Genomic DNA, 18,349 nt, shown 5'->3' on the forward strand with positions numbered 1-18,349 from the left:
CCAGGATCTCTGCAATCAGCGATGATCTTGGAACAGTGGAAGGCAGAGATTTTTGCAGGTGCAGTGTTGTAGTCTTTTTGGCTAGTAAGGCGGGTATTGTAGTACCCAGTAGTGTAACTCCTTGATTTCAAAAATTTGGTCATGTTGTTTCAAGCTGTTGCTGCCTGGTTTGTAGTCTGTTGCCTCGGGAGAGTTGCTCCTTCCACCTCTTGCAGGACTACAAGAGGCAAAACAGAACACAACCCCTCCAGCCTTAGCTGGTCTCTTCATTGAAAGCATGCTGCTATAGACAGTGATTTTTTTGGATAAACTTTGCTCTCCTTCCTCCCACCCCTAATTAAAAAACAGCAGCTTGATAGCACAGCAGCAAATGCACATTAATATCAAACAGAATTTTCACTACCATTTTCATATTAACACGAGATGTCAGAATGTAAAGCTAGCTAGATCTGCACATGGGACCATTCTTGCTGTTAAAAGGCTTTGGGCTGCAACGTGGAATGGAGCCCAAAATTTTTAAAAGAAATGCAACATTTCCAGATCAAATATTAATTACATGCTATACAGAATCATATTTTTCAAACAAATTTTATAAATAAAAAGCTAGGCCTTTCAAACCATCAGCAATATTAATTTTGGATTTGAAAGATTATGAAGTATAAACAACCACATAACTGTGAATTAGAAAAATACTGGCCTAGGTTGCATAAAAACCTCCATTAAATAAATACTGTAAGTTTTCACTATGAAAATTCAGTGGCATTGTACTTTAAAAAACCATAATGAATTACCCATCCCGTTAATGATACTCAAGTTGTTTTTCACAAATCACATACACATACGGGAAGTCAGATGGCCAAAAAGGGCTATATACTGGCTTAATACACAGTTTGACAGAAAGTCCTCTTGATATGCTCTGCTCCTTCATCATCACTTCCTGACTGTTGTTGCAGTTATCAGCTGCAAATCCTGTTCCCCTTCTCCTCTAGGTTGCCTTGCTGTCCCAGAAGGTCCAACACCCCAAAGGCTGACACAGTGGGTGACTGTGATTGCGGTCTTGTGCATTCATCCCTCAGACCGCCGGCTTAATCTCCGGGTGATTTACAGTGAGTGGTTCTGGTTTCCAGTCTGGTTGGAAAAAGTGAATATTGAATGTCCGTGCCCAGTTCTCAAACACTCGTTTCTCTGTGATGAAACGATGATGACTGCCCTTTCGTCCCCGCTCGTGTGAAATGTACATTGTGCATTCATCAGGTCCCGAAGGTTCATAATAATGATAAGGTACTGAAAGATGATTAGGATCCCTGTGGAAGAAAGAAAATAGATGGAAGCCTGAGATGTTCTCTTTTGCTGATTGAAAAGATGCTATCTTTAATAAGCTGATAGGCTCAAATCCACTTCTTCTCACAGTTAAACCAAATTTCTAGGTAGCTGTATTTTTCTTGCATATTTAATACATCAGAATGGGGCAAAGGTGTTTTCTTTGCTCTTTCTATTGCTGTCTTTAATCTCCTCCTCCCAGTTAAATAAAGGACAGCAGCAGCTCAAAAACAAGGGAGAGTGCTGTAGGGCTGTGTTACTGCTCTGAAATTTGAAGCAAACTGCTCAAAAGAGATTTATATCTGGATTGTGGTTTGTAAAAAGCCTTGCAGAGGTATTTACTGAACTGGGGGAATAAAGGGAAGGGGAAGATAGAGGGAGGTGGTTATCTGTGTCACATCAGCTCAGCTGAACGTTCCAGCGTGGTGCACGAGGTTCTGAGTGCACAACTTCAGTGACCCTATCTGCATGCCAGGTCAGTGATACAGTCTGCTGTTGCCGAGTTTATAATCAAGCCTCTGATGCGCAAATGAATTCTTTTTGATTTTACAATGGTAACTTTCAGGTATCTAAGCTAAAAATTAAAACTGTTCACCCATAGTATCCTTCTGACCTTGTGAGCCCATCGGCATTAACCAGCAGGAGACGCAGTACTCGTGTGGTGACACGTAGGATACGCCAAAGACCAATTAGATACTTAGGATAAAGTTCATTTTAGCAGTTCTAACCTCAGTGTTTTGATGTTACATTCTGTAAAAGACATATTGGTTTTATAATAAGCCAGAGTGATTCATTCTCCTTTTGTTTTATTCTCTACATTAAACTGTACCCATTATGTTTTTACTTTGGGCACGAGCATTTTGGGCTGACAAGAACTCATACAACCATCTCGGTCATAAATTCAAAGAGACCGAGCTGTCCCAGACAGAATAACCCAATTGTACCCATCTCCACAGTTGCTACTAACAAACTATTTTGTAGTGGCAGAAAAGTTAATCCAAATATTATCATTTAGTGAAGCCTTGGAACTGCTCTATGGTAAAGCCTGAGCTGAACAGGACCCTAATACAGAGCAAGAAATCTCATGCTGATTCAGGGCTGTCAGCTCTAATACAGAGTTGATTATTTTCATTTTGAATAGCTAATATTTAAGCTCACTTTCAATTGAATGCATCCACAATCTGTCAGTACTCTGTCCTGGTCATTATTTTTACTGTGTAATTCTGTCACCTATGCAATTCTCTAATTTTTCTTATTTTACCATTATCCATATTGTATATGCAGTGGTAATGTATGATATTGCTGCTGCTTTCCATTTGTACCTTAGATTAACGTTTTAATTCAATCAATCTAGCTTCCTGGTAACATAACACGGTGATCAATCTTACAAGACCAGAATAACAATAAAATTACATTTCTAGAACAAGATGGATTCTAAATTTACTGTATATATTCTCAGCGGAACAGAGTGAAAAGAAATCCTTCAATACCTCACCTACAGAAAACATTTGTTATGTAAAAAATACTCTTCATATAGAAATTTAACACTTTTTTTTTAGCTACAACTATCAGATCTCAATCTTCAATTAATTTTTCACATACTTTTTTGAAATATTGGACCTCTTATTATAATCTCTTAAATGAATCATTTGTACGGTTACTGTAAATCTAAGAGGATACATTTTAATGTGATCTATTTTTTCCTAAGACCTACTAAACAAATAGGCCTCTGCCTCATCGAGACTGCTCTTCTTTTCTGCACTGAAGCTGGATTTTACTCTTGCATTCTCAAGGGTAAACCTATATTGCTTGGTGGGTATTTACTGCTTTAAAGTTAGAATTAGTAAAGTTGAAATCATATCTCCAACAGACTTTGAACAAATGAAGTCACAGTGGAAATCAGTTAACTGCTCAGGGCCCAGTCCTGCAACGTGATACCTCGGGGTAGATCTGGTTGGGATCCTCCCCAACTCCTTCTTAATGAAGGCCTGAGTTGGGTTTGCAGAACATGAACTGGAAGAGCAAAAAGCAGGAAATTCATCGCTGTATGTATCTTCCCTATTCCTTTGCTGTACGCAGAAATTAGCAATGGGTGATAGTGATAACTAGAATCAGATTTCTCACAGAGGATCTGTAGGAACGCTGGTCACTTTTTTTCTCCACACAAAACCCCAAGTATACAGGTACAGGGGTAGAGGAAGGAGAGAAGGCTTGACAGAGGTCCTCTTTCTTCTCCCTCGCTCTGCTAACTTAGTATTTACCTAGGGGTACACTCTTCTGTTACCTCTTTGAAGCAACATTTTTGAAGCCTGTAGCTCCCGGTAAGTGCTTTATCTCTTACGTTATCAGTATTCTACCAGTGGATATTTTAGCAATGGATTTCCCTTTTGATAACAGGGATTCTACATTACATTAAAGGCTCTGAAGCTAACACCAGAGTATCCTACGTGGATGCCCTTATCTCTAGACTGTAACAGGTCACCCTGTTTTGTGCAACATCCCATCAGAAACAGCCCAGAAACAGCTGCTGCACATGGCCTGGCAGGTGAGAGGCAGAGGAGCACGGTCTGGGCACCCTGTTGGGTTCGGACATCCCGTGACGGGTGCTGTCAAGAATTGTATGCAGGTCTACTGGCTGAACTGGAGGTTAGCTCAATGCAAAAATGAAAATGCTGGCCGCTTTAGACCTCTCCAAGACTACTCTGCTGCTGACTGAGGCTAAGTTCCAAATGGTGTATTTTGAGTTTAGATCTCTGAAAGGCAGTTAGGTATGTAGGATGTTTTGTCTGAAGTCCTCCTCCTTTCGTGGGAGTTCTGGATTCCTCTAGATTGCATGCTAGTAAGATTTGGATTTGAACTCTGACTTGCGTAACTATACCATAACCCAAATTAACTGTACTGTGTTATCTTCTAACTCTGCAATTAGCTTGTGTCACCAGCAAATGAAAAGCATGAGTAATTTCTATACGGAAATTGCTTGCCACCTCATTTATTAACATTAAAACAGATGCTGTTTTATCACTGACTGATACTGGACATTAATCAGTATTTTGTCAGACTTTGCATGCATATTAATATCACGGCTGGGAGGAATCTAGGAAAGTTCCTCTGTAAAATATACTATACTTCTTGCCTAATAGCCTGCCAGCACAGCAACCGTGTAAGTCCTTGTACCCTAAGTCAGTCATCTACTGTTTGCCACTTCAGTGCACATTTTCCCACAGATAGCATCCGCCCACAGTGAAAGCTGAAAATACAGCAAACAGCGTTTGCCTCAAAAGAAACAAGGCCGAAAACCAAGGGCCATCCCATGTCACATTCTGGTCAACCTCTTCCTTTACCAATGAAGAGCTGTTACAAATCAACCCACTAAAATTAGATGTACTCACATGCTTTGTAAAATAATTAATATTTTTAAGGGTGAATAAAGTGTCATTAACATGTTGAGTGATGGGCCAGGTGCTGTGCCAGGATTAAGAAGGTTTCTGGATAAATTCTTGCCTTATAGTCCCAGCATCCCATGTCCTTGACCTCCATACTAGCCCTGTTTTCAAAACCATTTCTGCATTTTGTTTTTAAGTTATTAAGGTAATGAGGTGAGACCCAGGCATATGGACCAACAGGCGTGACTATCTCCCATACAGTTTACAACCTGTGAGCACCCTTTTTTCCATCAAGTCCCTCATAAGCCCTAGGAAATGTAACTAGCAACGACAGCTTCTTTGCACTTGATTTAAAGCAATTGAAAGTGGAGAGAGGGAGGTAAGAAAACACTAGATTTAAAAGCTGTACCCAAAGGAATAAATTAAAGGATTTCAAATGCCAGTTTTCAGGCAAATTATCACAGATGGGAAATGGCCTGGCAGTCAAATGAGGATTCTTATAGGAAAATGATCTGGCTCTATAATTGGAGCAAAAATTATTCATTTTAGTTAAAATAAGGCTGAGAATTAAGCTTTAAGTTTCTGTGAGTTCAAGAAGGCCCATGCAGAGGAGGCGTGTTAAAGAGGGCTCTTGTCACTAACACCCTGAGTTTTCCTTACATGCGTGAGTAACCAGAGATATCTGTTAAGGAACCAACCTCCAACTGCTGCTGATACTCCCAACGGACAGGGACTGAAGTTACTACAAGCTGCATTAAGGCTTGTCTGTGTCCTTCTCGCCGATGCTGCTGAGCAGCCACAAAGAAAAGCACCAGCACTGCAGTGCCTTTGGGAATTGCAGTGCTATATGTGCACCACAGTCTGGCTACTGATGGAGGGAGGCAAGAGGAAATTCCTTGATGTCCCAGTTCAGCAGTGAGTCCCGTGCATACAGCAGGCTGCCAAAGGGAGCTCAGGTGGGGAAATGCTGCCCATCTGGTGTGCTAGTTTGCTCCAGCAAAGGCTAGGATTGGATCCCCGGGCACTGGGAAAAATACAGCACGATGGCTTGTCTGTCTTGTGACAAAAGAGTGACAGCTGCACACACTCTCCAGAATCTTTGCAATGTGCATGGAAACACAAGCTTTCATCTTATTCTAGAATGTGCAAGTCAGATGTATTTAACAGCATGAGAGCAATATCAAAGCCATTAACCCTTACCACAGCATAAATCTGTAGCAAAGTAAAGGGATTCGATATTACATATAGCTTTGCTGTAAAGTACTAGAAATTTATAATAATCAGGTCACCAATTCCAGTTCAGCTATAAAAATCAATGTCCAGTGAAAGTAAATAGAAATGAATCTAAAAGACGTTGTGGCAATTAATAGTGACAAAATCTTTTAGTCTGTACTCCAGACTCCTTCTCGAGACTATTTTTTTTTCTGCACAGGTGGAAAGCAATTTGGTTAATGATCTTAAGCTAATAATTTGTAGCAGAACCAACAGTATGATATTCACGATACCTTTGAGTTGTCCTTCACGTTACAGATGTGATACTAATTTAGTTCCATGACAGTGACCACCCACACTCATTACTTACTCCACAAATTAATACTTAAAAAATAATGGGTGTCTGCTGAAGTTGTAAATTTGGTGATATTAACTCTGAATAGAAATCAAGAGTATTTTTTTAAATCTTAATAATTCTTTAGTTGCACAGCAACTGAAGTACCTATGTCATCTCACACACACATGAGAGAGGTAGGGTGGGTTTTTCTCTTGTTTCTTGGTTTTTCTTTTTTAAATGATAGATTTGTATTTTGTCTGGCTGAGAACCAGGAAACATGGCTTAAAATTACAGAATATTTATTTCTGCTATTCTGGTTTGTTGTCTTATTTCTTTGAAAGGAAGCACTGTTTAACCTCTTAATGAGTGGCTGAAGAGCAAACTAAGAAGGTTAACTATTTATGGCAAGGTTCCTTTCATAGATCTTTAGGGATAGCTTCTTCCAGGCATGGCAGCTACAGTCTTCCCCTTCATCAACTGGGAATAAACCTGAAGTAAAGACACTTTATATTATTTTGATTAAGAAATGACCTTTTCCCTTTTTACAATCAGGTAAGTGTACCTTTATATTAAGATTTTTTTTAATGCAGGCTGTAAGCATTATTACATCTATCAATGGCAGGACTGATTACAGCCTTTCTTGTGTTATAATATTATATCCATTTGATTTCAGTGTATCAATTCTATGAGAGCCTTTCATATGGTCTCAGTGATAATTTTAGCCTCTCTTAAAAGCATTTTTTTTAAAATAAAGTATATGTATCTAAACTAATCTGACTTTGCCTAAAAAGTAGGATTGAGCATTGCTTTACAATGAATTTCTGTCTTCTGCATTTTAGATCATCAGTTTAGATAAGAATTACTTCCACATGCCACAGGAATACAGACACTTCTGGAGTAAGACAGACCAGCTACTTACAGAAACTGAAGAACTGTATCTTGGGGAACTGAAATGCTGTGCTGTGGAAGGTATTTATGTTGTCTGGAATATCTGATCTAGTTTATTTTCCTTGGAGAATTCATGATGAAATCTGGCAGTACATCACAGCATTTATCATCAGGGTTTTGTTATAATTTGTAGAAATTCTTACAAAGTGGAATTTAGTGTTGACATTTTATATTGTAATTTCTTCAGGGATTTCTACTATGTGCCCAGGACAAATGCAGATTCCCAACTGATCTTTTTCAGTTTCAGTTGTCAGAAGAAAGTCAAAGTTCCTGTTCTTTGATAGATGAGCTAACCTGTCACTGCAGACTTGCTCCCCTTGCCCCTGAAGGGCATCCTGAATTAGTCAGTGAACCAGACATCAGTGAGATCACTAAATTTGCAACAGAAAATTCAAGCAAGTACTTCTGAGTGAAAGGGATTAGTGAGCAGGTGATGAAATGTTACACTGATGCTATCACTGCCAGTACCAGCTCTGTGCACTGCTGGGTCACCTAACAGTGCAAATGGGACCAGGACTAGGTGTGGGCACACAACCACATTTTTCTGAAAGGCCAGAGAGCTAGGCCTAGTAATAGATGGACAGCTGATGCTTAAGTCAGCATAAAGATTGCTGATGTAAAACAAATTTGTATGAATTTATACTGCATCAGTGCTTTGCATCAAGTGGCTAACGTGACTTTGGTCCAGTACCAGAAGTCCTGAATACTGGTTCCCTCCGTCACTGGTCCACAGTAGGAAACCTTAACGAGCACCTTGGGCCTGAGTCCTGAATATGGCTGGAGGCACAATGTAGCTGTAAAATGTACATGTGCTGTTACTTATAAAGCAGCATGAAGGGGTCACATAGCTTCCACTGACAGAACTTGTGTGCTGCTTCTACCATTTGTGGCTCACACCCTGCATGACTAAAATGGGTGATTACAGCACTGATCACCTATTCTGCAGGTCCAAATTCTGGGTTTTTTTTGGTGGGGATTATTTAGGAAGCTAGTTCACTGGAAGATCGGGATTCATGTGACAGAGATACAACCACCTTAATTTGAGTTGTGTAGAAAGTTCAATTTAGAAAATAGTCACTGTGAGAACTCTGTTCCTCTATTAACTGTGGGAAAACTTTAAAAATATTAAAAGTAATGTTTTCCAGTACTCCTTTTTTTCAGATTAATTTAATGCCAATTATTGCATTACTTTTAGCTGATAAATATTCAGAGACTAAAAGAAACCAACAAGATGGATTCATTCCCCACACTACAAACAAAATTTTAAAATATTTTATATAACATAATTAAATGCTGTTTTTTGTTTTCAGAATCAGATCTTGGGACACGTTAATTAACTGCTTCTAGAGGACTGAAGATGTTGCAGCGAAAAAAAATTAAAAGATTCAGGTATTTATCTATAACATTCAACCTTGTTGGGTGGTAGTGATTCCAAAATAAATCGTACCTGCAGAAATCCGGTGGCACCATGCCATAAACATTTATCCTGTCACACAGCTCTAATGCAATAGTCATTGTGAACCAGCCCGTGCTGAGCCAAGTGTTGGATATCTTCCTGAAAGCAAAAACATAATTAAGCTTCTAGGCTGACAAAGAATTCTTGAGATATCTGAAGCAATTTCTGGGCATTTTTTTCATTCTTGTGAAAGGTTATGAAAATTGGGCAACCAAGACTGCTTTGCTCATTCATCTTTTAACGATTTTGCTAGTATCTTCTGTCAGTGGACTAATCCATGCAGAAACTGCCCTTGCTGTAATTAATTTTGGGCACAGCACTGTTAATATTTAGCTGACCTTTTGGTAAGTTTACTTTAAGTGAAGGAAACTTCATGTCCTATATTTATATTCTTCTGCTAGTAATATATACACATCTATAATCACCTAATGGAGCTTACACACTAAGTGCTCAGGATGACGCATCACAGGGGATAAAGGGGGAATGCTTAAAATGCTGCCTCCCACAGCATACACAGGAGCCTGTCTCCTGGAGCAAGATCTGGCTTCAAATGCTTGGTTATAACTATCTTTCCTCCCACCCAGTCCATGGTTTGGTTTCTAGAAGTTCCCAGCCACTCGCTGTGACTGCTGGCAGGAAACTCAGTTAGCTGCAGCTATGCCAGTCCCTTAGCCAGGCTGGGAAATCTTCATCCTAGGTCCTACCCCTCTGCCTGCCCTGAGTCCCATCCCTGCCTGGTGGGACCTTTGAATATGAATGACGGTGCAGCAAGGGAGCCCTTGAAGGCAGCTCCTTTCCCGGCATTCTCTGCAGGCTGGGAGAAATCTTTAAAACAAGCACAACTGATCCCAGCATTATTTCTGCAAAATAGGAGAATCTCCACAGAACTGCTCACACGTGTAAGAGATTTACAAGCTGTGCTTAAATTTTGCTGTATCACAGGTTCTCATCTGCAAAATGGCAACAGTAATGTTTCCTCTTCCTAGCATTTGGCTGTCATTGCTGTTTAGTGTGTAAGTAATTTAGTATAGTGAGTACTATAATGGTTACTGGTTGCCTGGCACATGCACTGGAAGTCCCAGTCCTGTGTTAAGTTCCTGCACTCTCCCTACACCTGGGGAGAGCTGGCAGTCTTGGAATGAAATGCCAGTGAGGAGCACGTCTTAAAGGTGTCGTAAAGGCATATTTAGGGGCAGCCATAGAGGACCAAGTCAGGCACCTCTCTTAAAAATGGAGGCACATAAAGTCGGGTTTTTGCTCCAGAGAAAACAAGTTCACTCAAAGGTCTCCTTTCAAATACTGTTAAAGAAGGAGACAACAGGTTTCCCTAATGGCTCCTCACTAAGCTAGAAAAGTCCTGTAGGAAGAAGATTAAGCTTGTACCATCTGCATCACAGAAAGGCCTCAGGTTCCTGATGACAGCCTGTCACAGTGATTGGCTCTCCTTTCATCTCTTACTAAAGCTGAGGCACTGTGAGAGCAAGTGCGGGCTCTTGGATGGCTTGTGCACTGTGTCAGATTGTACTAATATGGAACCTACATTAACCCCATTCCACCACACCTACATCTGCCCAACACCTGCAAAATTTTGTGACACCCCCCCTTCCCCCCCAAAAGAAGCACAGCTCTCATCAGAGCAGTCACCTGGGAATCCCAGGTCCTGACACCAGTTCCAAGGCCATCTTTTACAGTTTACCCACTGATAGCGGAATGCACAACAATCCTGGAAGCAGGGACCTGAAGTCACAAGAGCCACTGCAAGCAAATGCCAGCAATCACTAGCATGTAATTCAGCAGGCAAGAGCCCACCATGCAGCTTCCCAAGCTAATGCTGAACAAGTTGGTTCCAGGTAGGTCACCTACAAGGCGGTAGAAGGGAGATGTTTTGAGCACTGTAAGACTGAGGAATGCTTTATACCAAAGTTTCCCGTTTCCTTAGTGAACTGGACTATTGCAAAGGAAAAACAAAAGCGATGGTATCAGTGCTGGCTCCTTAAAAGGCACTTCTAAACGTAAGGGAATCCTTTAACCAAAAATGCCTGGAGGATGCTGGGGAGCCTAGGTGATTTGTCCTGTCCTTTGTGGGTCACCTGGTAACATTGCTCCTGACATATAGACTTTCAGGCTAAGCTAGCATTTGGAGAATAACATGATTTAAGCATCTCATTAGATCCAATTATGGGGTCTTATTTATTTTCTGAATTTGCACTTAAGCTTGAGGCGGGGGGGGGGGTGCAATTTGTCACAATGTCATAGCTGGGTCATAAGCTCAGCAGAGGCCTTCAGGCACTGCAACAATACAAAACAGAAAATAATAATTTTTGGCTCAAAATTATTAGGAGAGGGAAAGGCAGAGAAAAGCCTGAAAAATTTGCTTTCCTGCCACTTGCGAGTTTGAGCCTATGAATCGCTAGGTGTTTTGGGAACATGCTCAGGCTAAGAGTACTTTGGAGCTTGCACAAGGCCACTGTTTTAGGTGTCTAAGACCTTACGTTTGAAAACTGAGGGAGTAATTATATCCAGACCATGACCGACGTGGCTGGGCTTTGCACAGGTCAGGCAACCCAACCAGGCTGTCTGCTGGGTTAGTTTTCTTTTTGCTTACACACACTTATGCTGTAATTTAGTGTTTTCAATAAACGGGAGAATAACTGAATTTAAATAAACTACTTAAAAGCTAAGGAATGAAATAAAGATTTAAAAGCTTATTCAAGTACCACTTTGGCCTCTTTAAATACCATGTCTGTAGGACAGCAATATAGAAACAGGGTTACAGTGTCTTGCCTTTTCATAAAAGATCTGAACAAGAGTGCAACAAAAGAATACTGTTTTTATACCTAATCAGCTGTAATGAAAGAATATGAAGAACTGTCATGTGCTTATTAGGGGAAATTATCAGATGTTCTTTTATACGATGAACTAACACACTGTGCTGATAATTCTGTAGTGCACACTAAATTACAATTAAAGGCCTTTCTGCTCCACCAAAATCTCATTTATAATCTCTGTGGAAATACTCTTCCTGCAGTTATTTCATTTATGCTTCCTTTATCTAATTACTATAATATTGGTTCTGAATCATATTTTCTTAATGTACCCTTATTCAATTATAAAGTTATTTTCAAGTACAGTTACTTTGTAATACCAAGTATATTGCTCTGCAGCCTTTATCATTCACCATACTATTTAACAGGCAATGTTTTCTGAAGGTTTCCCTTCATTTCAGAATCAGCTTTTTTTCAAAAAGCACAATACATCCAATTACCTTTTTTCTCATCATTTTCAAGACAGAAATGAATGGTTTGATTATTGCAACCTTGCAATCAGGCTTGTCTCCCCCTCCTTTGTTTTTTGCAGGCACTAATGTCAAGAGCTCAGCAGAAACCTCCCAGGGAACAGCAACACTCTGGGCCATACAATGTTCTGCTCCTGCCCCCACAGCTACATAAATTTTCTTCCCTTACAAATTCCTTCCTACCCATGTTTCTTTTCATCTTCCCTCTCCTTTTCTGTGCTGCCTATTCATTTATTTTCATCTCCCATTTTAATCTTCTTAGTCCTTCAGGTATGCTGTATGTGCCCTCTAAAGGAGCAGTTCACACATGGCAGAGCCTGCAATTTCTTAAAAGCAACAGGACCTGTTCATGAGGCTGAATTTTGCTAGCATCCAAGTGCCCCTGATTCACACTGGGAGTTCAGAGTACCCATGACTGAGTCCACTACAAACTTGTTATAATGTCATTAATGTCTCCAACACCTTGAGAATATTTCAGGAGCCAAGACTGAGCCTGGTGCCTGCGCAGAAAAAGAAATGCTTTCATCACATGCACAGCTATAGGCCTCCTGGTCCAGATGGGTGACGCAGAACCAGAAAGAGCAGCTTGCTAAATTGCACAGCGAGTGTCAGGAAAGGAATGGGACCCTGGCTCCCCGTGGCAGAACTGGCCAGACTGAAGCAGAGGAGGTAAACTGTTCCTCAAAACTGGGGACTGCAAGTGGTTTTACCCTGAAAGAGTAATCCAGGAAAGGAGGTGGCAGCGTGAATTCCTTGTGTGCAGGGTCTGACCCTTAGGGCTGGTGGCGGCCCATGTTACAGTGCAACTACAGCTTTGTTAACTTTAATGCCTTTGTAAATACTAGGCATACAGATAATTCTTTGCACTTTTCTTGAAGGGTTCTAATACATAGATTATAACCTCCTCACTTCGCTCACAAACCTGGAAAAGACCATAATACCTCAGAACTGGCAGGGTATCTCCCCTTGTTATCCTTCCTTCTTGTTCTGGCAGAGGCAGAGTCTCTGGCAGAGACTCACAACCACTGATTTGAGGATGAAGAGAAAAGAACCTTTAATGGTAAGAAGCTGACCAAGTTACTGTGTGCTCTAGAGTTAGTGTGAGTCAATCAAGAACTTAGATACATAGTTTGATCCACTGTAACTGAACAGAGCTCTGCAAGCAAAACCATGTGGGGTATGACAAAGGCAGCAAATGCCAAGCAAAGATACAGTTGCTGTCAGATAAGAGGATGCAACAATTTCCTCTAACACTGGTTCTGCCTTTGTTGTGCAGCCCAGAAAACAAAAGTCTGTGCTCTTGAGTCTTCCCTGTCCACAAGAAGACTGAGCCCAGCTCCAAGCTTTGGGGTGTGGGTGTATATATAGTTAGAAAATTTCACTATGAGTTACTGCACAATAAACCTACCTCTTCATTTGTACCTAAGTGGGAACCTTGTTCCATTTTCACAGCAGCATTTTTAATATGTAAAAAATAGGAATTCATTAAAAATAAATGTATTTCTTGCTAGGAAGTCTTTGGTTTAAAAGCCCATTTTCAAACATTATATGTGAAAATGATCGAGTCCTGTAGTGGGTCACTTATTAAAAATTTGATTTGAAGATCAGCCTACAAGTCATAAACAGTCTCATAAAGATGTAACTATCATAATAACTTTCCTTTTCCCAGTTGGAAACACAAGATGAACTGTTCTGAATCACCTAACGTATGACTAATGTTTATTTGTTTTACAAGAAGCTTTAGAACTGCAATGTTCCAAGAATGCTTAAATTCAATAAACAGCTATTATAATTCACTGAGTGGTGGCATTTCCTATATAAGAAAACACAACCTATCCATTCTGATTTTTCAGAATCAGTAAAAAAACTTTCAGGTATATTACCCCAAAGTGATATTTAAACAGCTTCTGCCTCCTTGGCTGTATAAACAGTACATTCAGATTCTGGTATTCTAAGTTGATGAGGCAATACTCCATACAAATTATTTTGATGCATATTTTTTACTAACGTTACAATTGATGTTATTTGGTATGTCATACCATATTATAACTCCTGAGGCAGAGGATTTAATGGGTGTGATGGTCCCTCTGAGCACATCTGAAATTGGTATATATAAACTACATTATTTTACTCCTGTATGACATCCCCCAGCTCTATCCGCGTAAGTTCTCACCTGTCTTTCCCAGTTTCCCGTTTAAAAAGGTCATCAAATTGAAGCATCTTGTGACGAGAAATCATATATGCTTTTAATTGAGGCAGTATCTGATTCATCAGCTGCAGGTTATTATACACCAAGCCTTTACCATCTCTCCTCATGTAGCTGCTAGGACCCCAGAAGATAAACACAGCACCGTGGCTCATATTTAAGAGTTCATTGCGATTTCGCAAAATCCTCTGAATACTGGAGTGTGCAATGACTCGAAGGCTCGTCTTGTTTCCAACATCTTTTCCATAACCTCGAGTAGGAGCATCATTCATTCGTATTACGCACTCCGTCTCATCGATTTTGTCGCCTTGTTTACTTCCCAGAAGGTGTCCAGAGCTGGTTACCAATGCACAACTCTTACAGTGCATTTTTAAAGGCTGCAAAGACATACACACTTCAAAATTAGCTGTAAACATCTTCCCATTCACTACATGATAACTATATTTTACATGTACATGGCATATTTTACAGCAAAATATCTCAGAGGACTTTACATAAATCTGTCCCAGCACTCTTCCCAAACAACTGGGGACATGTTACCTGTACATTTTATAGATGGGGAAAATGTGGTATAAGTATATAGCCCTTGAAGTTTCTCTGTGGAGTTAAGTCCACTGTTTAAATCCTCCTTTCCACTGCTGCTTTGTATACAGTAATCACAACAGCTTCTATACTGCTCCCAGCTGCTTAGGTTTGTACTTCTTCCGCTTGCTATAATTGGAGCTATATTTTTGATGCTTCCTCTTCCAATTTTTTGCAGGAAATGATCAATTGTAAGTCCTCATAAGCACAAGTGTGAATAGCTTTTCAACCTTGGGGTCAGGGCATTTTGCTAAGGGAAGAGAGTTATGCCTTGGTCCAGTCCTTCCATGCCGTCTCCAAGTTGATCCCATAACCACTGCAATGCTCTCATACCTCCTTTTTGGTTCAACAGTCAGAGCTGCTCACTAATGTCTGCGTATATTTTACATGATACTTTACTAGATTGTCAGGTCATGTTTAAAAGTTACACAGTAAAGTGGAACAGGAGGTGCCTGTTCAGTGAGTGTCTAGACCTAATGGAATCAGGAGAGTAAAACAAGCTTTCATGAAAATGAAAATGCATATGCATTATAAATCACACTACTGACGTATGCCACCAATATAGATAGCAGTAAGAGTAGGTATCATCTGCTGCTCAGCATGAGACCTAAAAAGGGGCAAAGGGTTAACAGCATCCCCAAAGTGCTACTTTCTAACAAGAATACAATAAACTGGAAGACAAAGACTGTTTGAAGGTGTACCTTGGTGGCCCTCCATGAAAAAGTATCTTGCAGCATTTAAGACCAGTAACATCAGATTACAGACCATACAGAGTGTGTATCTTATCATTTCTTTGCAAAAAAAAGGCAAACAGACTGAACTGTGGTTGCTCACCGGTCTGAGGTTCCTTGGTAAGACCATATGATCACTTTGATCTACTGACCTTTCCTAAGGATGTCCATCAGAATTTTATTTTCATCGTTAACCATAAAGAATGGCATTCCGATACCTTCCTGGAGACTAACAAACAGGCTTGTTTAATTCAAAAGGCTCCAAATCAGACACACAACACGCTGAGAGCAGTCGTCTCCTACATTGTGGCACTGGCCTGATCCTGTAGTATACGAGGAGGTGACAGTATTCATTGGCTGTGAAGAATGCTAGCAACCTAAACCCATCTTTGACAACGAGGGCCTTGGCACCTCAAGATCAAACACACTGGCTCTCCGTGGCTGCTCGTTCACACCATTACAAACGTAGCTAGCATGTCTCCAGGTGTAAACTTGGTGGCTTTATTAGCAATGATGAGAAGTTATGGTGACATATAATTACACTTAGTATCAACCACATGTATATAGGAATCAAATGACTAACTCGGTGTGCTGTGAAGCACAGCTTAAAACTCTAAAGCTGAAAAGAAGACATAACCTAAATTTGAGATAATAATCTCCTGTTTGAAATTGGCCCCGCATTTGAAGGGAGTGTTTAACTTAAGTAACTTGGTTTTAATTCTGAACGTAATAAGTGTTTGCAGTCTAAGCTTTTTTTCAATGAGAATAGCTAATGAATGATGAAGTGCTTTTTAATTAAAGACAAAATAGCTAAACTATACAATTTGTGTAATGGTACAACCAGTAAGCTTTGTATCTCCATCTTCCCCAAACAACAAAGTCTCTTTTCTTTCACATATATGGACTGTAATCCAGAGCTAATGATATGGGTAGAAATGGTCATGTCTTTGTGAGCCAGGGTTCCTAATGCAGTATTTACATGCATTTTCCTTTAAGCTTTCATCTGCCACTTTGATAAATTACCTAGTAAAAGGCTCTAAGGTGAACTAGCTGCTCCACCATCATGCTTGGGAAAGCGAGATGAAATGCTAATAAGGTTAAAGGAAATGTAGTCAGCACCAATGTTAACTCACATGGGTTTGAATATCCACATAGCAAGACATTTTCACCTAAACAATCTCTGCTAGTTTCTGGCCTACTGAGCTACAACTTACTTGTTTCTTTTAAAAGTCTGCCAGAGAATCCATCAATTGTTAGGAAATAAGGGCAACCATCGGTGGAGCTGTGGACCCTTGGGGAGGGGGATAAGGGAGGGGATGTCAACATTTGCTAGATGATAAACATTAACACCCCCCCTCAAAGCATCTGTCCTAGATCTTGTTTGAAAACTGCTCCTTCTGGGGAAAAGTCTTTAGACTGAAACATTCCGGTACTGCTCAGCTACTTCTTGAATGATGCATGGGGGCTGAGCCCATGTAGCTGCTCCAGGCAAGTCATTTTCACTCACCTCACTCAGATTCTTTCCCTCAAAATCTACAAAACTCACACCTGAAAATTGTCAGAGGAATTCACAGCCAACAGCCACAACATTCTCGTACCAGCTGTTTATAACGCTTTGACAATATCGAAAGCAAGGGGGAAAAAAGCTATTGGCTGTAATATCATCTCATTGGGAGGCAGCAGTTCCACCAGAAATGTCATCTACTTAAGCAATAATAATGGAGGCACAAGGCAGTTCTTTGGGATTGATGACCAGCTGGGAAAAGTTGATGGCCTGAGAATAACCAGGGGCCATTAAGCCAGAAGAACATTAACTCCACAGAAAGCTCTCTGTTACGGTAATTATTACAGTGATATTTGTTAAAAAAAAAAAAAAAAAAAAAAAAGAGGCAAACAAAAAAAAGCAAACCCATGACATATGAGTTATATTTTAGGTAGGCAATGCAACCCTTACTTCATGAGCCTTGCTTCAAAATGTCCAGAAAAGGGATAGGGTGAGATGTAGGTGAGTTTTGTGGCATCTGTATTAATTACCTTGAAATGTAACACATCATGCATGTAAAGGCTGCTGGCATTTAATGATACCCATTGTCAATAAGCAGCCACAGTTTCATGTGTACCTGCACTACATGTACAGCACCTTGCACAACACGGCAGAGCATACGGCTACTTCTGCAACACAAGTCAGTCATATCAATACTCAGGGCACTCGGAACGAGCCAGGTATCAGCCAAATAAACTGCCCAAATTACCTCTCAGTTCCAGTCACCTAAAAATACATATGGGGAGAGGAGGAAAAGAGGTTACAAGACAGCAAGCTCACAGTGCCAGAACTCCAGAAGATGGCAAAATTAACTGGTGCTTTTCTGGGTGACATGGGCTATCCCAAGGGAATGAAGGGAGCAGGTGAACCGTGCTAGGTTCTGGTAAACCCCATGACAGCACCTTAGTGGCCATAACAAATGAGTGCAACCTTGCACTGCTGTAAGTATCATGGGCCAAACTGACTCCTGGCAACTTTTGCTTACATAGATTACAGCCCAGTAACTACTGTTGCTATATCATTTCCATCTGATTTGTTTAATACCAACCAACAGACAAAAAACAATGCCACAGTTGTTTCTGTGTTTTCCAATTTGAGGCAATCTGCTCTGTTATTGACTTTAAAATCTATGTTGTCCAATGATAGAAAAATGTTATTTTTCAGACACTTTATTGCTCAGAAAAAAAATCAATGGAAAAATGTTATTCCTGATTCAAAATATATTACTCTCAGATATAATTATTTTCTTTGTGATGAAATCAAATGATCAATTTCTTTTTTTTTTTTTTTTTTTTGTTTATACAAGTCTTTTGGTTTTAAAGCCAAGATTTAGAAG

The 18,349-nt window shown here is 40.1% G+C and overlaps 1 protein-coding gene across 1 annotated transcript in view; it reads right to left on the reverse strand.

Annotated features, from left to right (window-relative positions):
- Nucleotides 1-794: 794 nt before the first annotated feature.
- The window catches only part of ST6GALNAC5 (ST6 N-acetylgalactosaminide alpha-2,6-sialyltransferase 5), a 74,631-nt gene continuing 57,076 nt past the window's right edge, over nt 795-18,349 (reverse strand). Inside the window, exons 3-5 of the mRNA XM_068406737.1 lie at nt 14,125-14,534; nt 8,648-8,755; nt 795-1,304 (exon numbers count right to left, since the gene is read on the reverse strand). Of these exons, the coding sequence (XP_068262838.1) occupies nt 1,073-1,304; nt 8,648-8,755; nt 14,125-14,534 (750 nt within the window). The 3' untranslated portion in view covers nt 795-1,072. The remainder of the gene's footprint in view (nt 1,305-8,647; nt 8,756-14,124; nt 14,535-18,349) is intronic.

This window comes from Nyctibius grandis, chromosome 8 (genome assembly GCF_013368605.1).
Source record: "Nyctibius grandis isolate bNycGra1 chromosome 8, bNycGra1.pri, whole genome shotgun sequence".
NCBI lineage: Eukaryota > Metazoa > Chordata > Aves > Nyctibiiformes > Nyctibiidae > Nyctibius > Nyctibius grandis.